We start from the raw sequence: 7,379 nt of genomic DNA, 5'->3' as shown, positions 1-7,379 counted from the left end.
CTTTAGAATTTAGATTGGCTAAATAAATTTACAAAGTGAAAAAAAATTAAAAATAATTTTTTTTTACACATATTTGATTTTGATATTAACTTACAAAAAAAGAAAAAAATTGATTGGAAATAATTTAATTTTAAGCCTCTATATTTGACTTTAAAATTATGTTACAAAATTTAAAGAAAAAAAACTATTAAAATTTCTATATCCATATTTGGCTATAAAATTAAATAGCAAAACAGTAAAAGAAAAGAAAAAAGGGGTTTGAAATATTTGAAAAAAATTCAATATATATTTGGCTATAAAATTATATTTCAATTATTTTTGGACAAGAAATTAATTCATAAAAAAATTTAGGATTTTAAAATTAAGACTGTTATTCAATCTAACAATTGTATGAAAAAAATCACATTTTTTTAAACTTTTTTTGTTTTAAAAAAAGATTTTTCAGTTTTTGTTTAAAAATTAAATTCCCAAAAAACTTTTAATTTTAAAATTAAGCTCGGTATTCAGTCTAACGTATTGTAAAAAAAAAAATTTCCATTTCTTTGGCTTAAAAACCCAAATTTTCAATATTTTGTCTCAAAAAAAAATTATAATATTTTTCATTAAGATCTTTTAGTCTCCAACCAACTGCCTTGCTGAGCAGTTAATTTTTGCGCCGTATTTTCATCAATTACATTCCTAGCAACAGCTTGTTCCACAGATATCTGTTTCTTAGTGGTTGGGTCCATTATAATCACTTTACGGTGCCTGTATGGCCCTCTTTGCATCGCCCCAGCCATGGGTGCGTTATCATGGAGTGGAAGTAGTAACATATTTGTGTTTTTCTTCTTGTTTCGGACACATTTTTGCATAAGTTCGCCGTACGTTAAATTTTCACCTTGAAAAAAAAATAAGAAAAAATTTAAAATAAATCGAATTTTTGGTTTTATTTTAGGAAAATTTTTATGTCTTTTTTAAAAATAATTTCATGCAATTTATGCTTTTTTTCATGGATATAAAAATGGTCGACTTTATGATTTTAACATTAAGTAACTTTTAATTTTATGACCCAATACTTAGTTGCCTAGTTAATCTTTACAATTATCGACTTTAAAAGACAGAACATGCTTTAAAAATGACGTAGTTAAAACACTTTATAAAACTTTAACATGGCAATATATTTTAACCTCATTTCACTTACCTGTAGTTGGGTAATAATACCCCTTGACATCTGTATTCGATTTAGTCAGAACCTCAGCCATTCTCTGATCGAATAACCCACGAGACATAGCAACCGACATTGTGATTCTGTACCCCGCTTGTGGGTCAATCAGACCCCCTGTAGCTAGCTGTGCTTCGAGCATCCTTATCCCGTGGTTCTCTATCACTACACCTCGTTTTATTGCTTCAAACAGTGAGATATTACGGTTGGTTCCTGGCTCTTTATAACCATGTACAGCTTGCTCAGCTCTACGGAGTGCAACTGCGAATTGGGAATCAACAAGACCTAAACTAACAGCCCGACTCACCGACATTTTTTTGCCTGACATTGGGTCGATCATGCTACCAGTTGCAGCCTGGGCTTCTAGCAATTCAAGCGCGGTCCCGCGCCTTAGAATCCCTTCCTTAACAGCTTGGCATATTGTAAGTACTTTGTATGTAGTCTTGTTAAGTATTCCACATATAGGTTCATCACCCACTAAGTAAGGGTGCAGTAGGTCTCTGAGTTCTTCTTTGCTTATTTTACCGCTCTGGAAAGCGTCCAACGTATTCTGGTTTACTAACCCAGCGTCGATAAGTTCCTGCAGCGTCACCTTACGACGGAACGCGCTTCTAAAGGTCAGCAACTCCGGCTGATATCGTGTCTCATTCGTTCTAGGTTTCTCCTCGATGTATAGAAACTTTAAACCAGTGTCAAGGTCTCTGATGCATTTACTTAAAATATCTCCATAACCTAGCTTCCTCTTAGTGCCTGGGTCAAAGAAGTCCTCTTGTTCTTCGTTATTTTTCACCAACTTTGCTGTTTCTTTATCGATTAAACCCTTGCTGATAGCCGACTTGACAGTGTACCTCATTCCCGTCCACGGGTCGATCACGCCTCCAGTGGCAACTTGTGCTTCTAACAACCTAACACCTTGCAACTTAGGGAATATACCTCGAGTTATTGCGGTGTTTAGTGACACGTTTTCATTCGTTCTAGGGTCTAGGAACCCGTAGTAAGCCCCTTCTGCTGCTATAAGTGTCTTCTGATAACTGGAGTCTACTATCCCGCTTTGGACCGCCTCTATAACCGATAATTTTACCCCGTTTTTGGGGTTAACCATGCTACCAGTCGCGGCCTGAGCTTCGAGCAGTAACATTGCTGTTCGTTTTGGTATCAACCCGTTCTGCACAGCTTGACAGATTGTAAGTTTTTCGCCCTTTGTGACGTTGATAATCCCCGCCACGGCTTCGTCTGTACCGGCCTGTACGTCACTTCCTGTTTCAGAGCTTGAGGAGAAGGAACTCGCAGCAGAGCCAGGTCGATTCATCATCTAAAAAAGTTTAAAACAAATTAAGAAAATCCAAAAAAAATCTAAAAATCATTTTTTTTTAAATTTTTTCACCTGTTTTCTGATTGGGTCATAAATCAGAGTATTCTGAGCTTGACTCTCTAGCGCCGCCTGGTCGTACCTCCTAATCACTTCAATATCATTCTGTGACGTCATCGATTTTTGTGACGTCATTGACGGATACGGATCATCTGATTCTTCGGACGAACTCTGCTCTCCGACGTTGATGCGGATCGGTTGTCCGTTAACGTGGATCTCACGTTCCCCTTTTCCGTCGATCCGTAGAGACAACGTGATCCCTGATTTGTCTTGCGGCTGGGGCTGGGGTTCTACTAAAGGTGGGGCTAAAAAAGAAAACCTTTTTATGCAAAAAAATACAAGCTTTCTTTTATTAGTTTTTTTTTATGTAGATCTAAGTTAATCTTTATTGCTTGGATTACAATTTTCTTTGCTTAAATATGCCAATTTTTTAATTTCAAATTGACTAAATATCTACCAATTATAATTATAATAACTCTTAATCTACTATATCTTTGTAAAAGTCAAAAATTAGTTTATATTTACCGATTTCGACGACTTTAACTTCTTCTGGTTCAACCTCGGGTTCTGTGATAATTTCTTCAACATCTGGTTCAGGTTCCTTATCTGATACAACTAGAATAAGTTATAAATATTAGTTAAATTTATCATTTTTTTACTCTACAAACTAACAACAAAAAATAAGTGTTTGATATTTTTTTTCTTCCGTTTTGCACTAAGGTAATAGAGTTTTTGTATTTTTATTGGGAAGAAGTATGCTGTTGGAAAGTGTAGTTTCTGTTAACGCCGGGCTTAAGAGTAAAAAGTGTGGCATTGGTGGAGTTTAAACCCGAAACCTTTTGTCTTATAGTTTAATGCAATGACCAGTATATTACATTATCAGACTATGTGCCTCAACAACTAATTTTTACAATGTTGTATCAACTTAAAAGTATTTTTTGCTTACTTGACTTGTCGCTAGATGATGACGAAGAGCTGCTCGACGAGCTGGACAATCTGGATCTTGAAATTGGCTCCAAATTTTCAACTTTTGATTCTGTTTCCACAATTTCTTCTTCAACAACTTCTTCTGATTCAGAGTCAGATTTCTTAAATCAATTTTGGTTTTTCAGCAAATATTAATATAATAAAAATAGTTTTAATACACAATATAATTTATTAGTGCAGTTTTGATTTTTTAATTTATGAGATAAAAAAAAATTAAATGAATAATTTACTTAAAAAAATGTTATTAATTTGCTAAGAGATACTGTTAATATTCCCATTTAAATTTTATTACAAAATTTTGCTTCATCAATTTTTAATTTTTATCTTGGTTTACCTTTTCATTTTTATCTTCTTCTATTTCCTCCACTTCCGGGATTTTAGTTTCTTGATCCTCATCAGAAGATGAGTTCTCCTCTGTGGTTGAATCCAGGGATTTCTTTTCAGTTTCCAGAGAAGATTCAGAGGATTTTCGAGACTTTGAAACCTAGTAAATACAGAATATTTTAACACTTAGCTTTACAACTTAAGGTCTTAGTTTCAATTCCAACTGCTCTTATGCTTAGCGCCTTTAAGTAGGGAAACAAACTTTTGCTGAGTCACCAATCAGCAGATTTGTTATCAGGCAAATATAATCAATAATATTCTAACCGACAAAAGTCATTTTGAGACTGAGTGGGAGTAAAAAATGAGTTAAGACTAAATCCACATACAAAGCAGTCCAACTTTTACACTAGTTTATAGAAGAGGTTTTGTATTACAAATAATGTATTTAAATTTAATAAAACCTTAACTTTACCTCGGAGTTTGCATTTTTTTCGTTTTCAATTATAAGTGCTTCGTCTTTTTCTATAAAATAAAACAAACAGTTCAAAAATTACAAAAAAATATTAAAATTAAACTTGTATAACTAGTCGATAGCCTGTCTTTTGGTCAGCCTTCTGATTGTATTAATATTGTTAAAACTTGCATTAAATATTTACCAGTAATAATTTACCCTTTTACAACAAATAAATTTTTTATTTTATTTTGCGGGCCTATAAACTTAACACATACACATATATAAAAACATTTAAATAAATATAAAACTTAACAAACCGGTTGTTTCAAGTTTAGTATTTTTAATCATAATTGGATCATCCCCGGGTTTGCCTTTTTTCTCTGGAAACTCGGTTTGGTTTCGCACTAAAAACAACAAATTTAAGAATTTAATTTTAATATTTCTGGACATTATTAACTTGGTATATTTTATTGTAATAACATTTTTGTTTTGTTTTATTTGATAAATTTAAGTTTTTAATTTCATTAAATTATATTTTTGGGGAGACCATTATACCAAAGTTTTTAGGTTTTTCAATTAACTTCGTTTTATTAATTTTAATCAATTTTTTAATTAACAAACGCGGGTTTATTTAAAAATTTTTTAGCACCAACTTTAAAAGTTGTATTTTACCTTTATTTTTATTTTTAATTCTAATTAACGGAGTTTGTTGCGAGCACTTTTTATCATATTTTTCCTGCAAATCTCTAAGCTTTCGATTTAATAATATTTTCTCACGTGACTCTGATTTTAATTGTCGCTTCAACGATTTCAGCGAACTTTCAACCGCATCGTCCACTAACTTAACTGTCCTTTGTGCTATTGTATCAACCATAGGCTTGCTTATAGTACACAAATAAGGGTCAGCGAGAATACATTTTACTATATCTTCGTACAGGTTTTTTAACCGTATTTCTCTTTCGTTATTTCTTGATTTTGATAATGTTTTACCGAAAAATTTATCTTTAAAACTTGGCATAGTTTATGTTTTAAACAGTTTTTTAAATATCACATTCTAAAAATCGTCTTCATTATAGCATATAGGGCCAGAATAACATTTTAGTGCAGTTTATACTGTTTAACTGTTTTACTAAATTCTTATCCATCAATATTACAAAAGTTCATTGCTAGAATAACTTACATAAAATGCCCGGGGCCCCAGTGTTACAATTTAAAACTCATTTTTGGTATTGATTGTGCTTTTGATTGAGGTTTATGCATTTGATATATATATAAAATGCCAATATAATAGGCTTGGATGATTATATTATTGATTTAAAGGTTATCAAAATAAATAGGTTTTACCATTTATTATTTGTGAAAATTATCAAGAAAATTGAAATATATTAATTATTAGTTTTATAATCAAAATACTTAAGCGTAGTTTTTAATTTTTCTTAAATAGAAATATTAATATTTTTAAAATGGATTTTTTTAAATATTTTATAGTTATTTCTCAATAGAATTTATACACAAAACATAATTGGATATAATGTCGTAGAAACTGGGTTCATTTATTAATTATAAAGATACGTTAATTATGTAAACAAATACGTTATTACATCATAAAAAATAAACAAAATTATTTGAAAAACGAGCAATTATATTTTCCGCTTAACTTTTAAATATGAACGTATTGTTACGCCATAAGCGCTGGACCAATCAAAACCGAGCACAATATTAGGTACTTGAAGTTATGACCGCTTACCTCATGCTTATTATTATAATTGTTTTCAAAATATTAAAACATCAAAGTTTTTTAAGCGAATTTTTTTTTAAATTTGTTTTTGACAAGGGTTTAAATATATTGTTAGTATACACAAACATAAACTTCTCCTGTGTTTACACTTTTATTACTACAGTTAAATAATGCTGTTTTTATATATTTTAACCTCTTTTCGGGATTAAAAATTATATTGAACAAGTGCAAAACTTTAACTTATATAAGTAAACTTGGAATTAATTAAGTCTGCGTAAAGGTCTTTAAAATCATTAAATTTTAGAAGTCGTTTTTTTTTAATAATAATAATAAATCCTGATATAAAAATTTACAAAATTTGGCCAAAAAATTATAACTTTTCCATTAAAACAATAATTAAAAAAAAATTGAAAATATTTGCACTTACTTTTCTTACTATGACATATTAGAAAGACAACAACCACTATTATTACGATCAACTCCACCGATAATATAACGACAGCTGCTAATATTCCTGGAGACATTCCAAGAGCCATTCTACCTTATTATGTTTCACTTTTTTTTTAAACTTTTTAAATGTTTTTTAGTCCAAGTTTTTGTGCTTTCTTGATGTTATTTTGACAGTTTGTTGTAGGTTTAGTTGCTATACTTAGGTATATTAAAGATCTTGTTTTTTTTGGCAATTTTTAACAAAAATTCTTCTTTACTTATGGCTTTAATATTGTGCTTTCTTTTTAATATTGCTTCTTCTTTAAGTTTTGTATTTCTAAAGTCTTATAATTTTCTTTAACTTGATGCAAAAACGTCAACTTTGCTGATTCAGTTCTGTTTGGTATTAAATCAATGTTGTTGGTCTTATAATACTTTATATAGTTTAATACTTGTTGTACAGTTTGCCACCAAATGTGCTTCCTAGCAAGATGTATGCAATGTCTTCTTTTAACTTGGCTTTTTTGGCGTTGTCAGTTCCCCTTTCAATACTGGATCACTTTGTCCTTATTTCAGGTTTACTTTAAAACACATTTAAACTAAAGTCTTGATATATTTACAATCAGAGTTGGAGCTTTTTTCAGCTCATTCCCTATTTGATACTGTTTTCACTAAAATATAAATAAATTTTGTTAATTTTTTAAATATCTTCTATTTTTTAAAAAGTGTCTTTTATTATAAAAAAAATGTATTTTAAATTTTAAAAAGTTTATTAAGAAAATTAATATTAGTATGCTATTGCATTGTACTTAATAGTATATTTAAATATTAATTTTTCTTAATAATAAAATTTCTACAACTTCAATTCATCAAAACC

The 7,379-nt window shown here is 30.2% G+C and overlaps 1 protein-coding gene across 1 annotated transcript; it reads right to left on the bottom strand.

Moving 5' to 3' along the window:
- Positions 1-258: 258 nt before the first annotated feature.
- Positions 259-7,167, bottom strand: LOC145751048 (uncharacterized). Its single transcript, XM_082567122.1, has 9 exons — positions 6,501-7,167; positions 4,653-4,739; positions 4,354-4,403; positions 3,892-4,041; positions 3,517-3,658; positions 3,096-3,185; positions 2,586-2,875; positions 1,181-2,513; positions 259-877 (listed from the first exon to the last, which is right to left on the bottom strand). The coding sequence occupies exons 1-9, from the start codon at positions 6,607-6,609 to the stop codon at positions 603-605; spliced, it is 2,526 nt and encodes an 841-aa protein (XP_082423248.1). The 5' UTR covers positions 6,610-7,167; the 3' UTR covers positions 259-602.
- Positions 7,168-7,379: the final 212 nt, after the last annotated feature.

The sequence above is a fragment of the Corella eumyota genome, chromosome 4 (genome assembly GCF_963082875.1).
Source record: "Corella eumyota chromosome 4, kaCorEumy4.1, whole genome shotgun sequence".
In the NCBI taxonomy this organism is placed as follows: Eukaryota; Metazoa; Chordata; class Ascidiacea; order Phlebobranchia; family Corellidae; genus Corella; species Corella eumyota.
This window is presented reverse-complemented; position numbering and strand designations above follow the sequence as displayed.

Coding starts and splice junctions, on each gene's coding strand:
- LOC145751048 (XM_082567122.1), bottom strand. CDS start 6,609: ATGGCTCTTGGAATGTCTCCAGGAATATTAGCAGCTGTCGTTATATTA. Junction 4,740..6,500: donor AATATGTCATAGTAAGAAAA/GTAAGTGCAAAT, acceptor TGTTGTTTTTAG/TGCGAAACCAAACCGAGTTT. Junction 3,186..3,516: donor ATCATCTAGCGACAAGTCAA/GTAAGCAAAAAA, acceptor AACTTATTCTAG/TTGTATCAGATAAGGAACCT.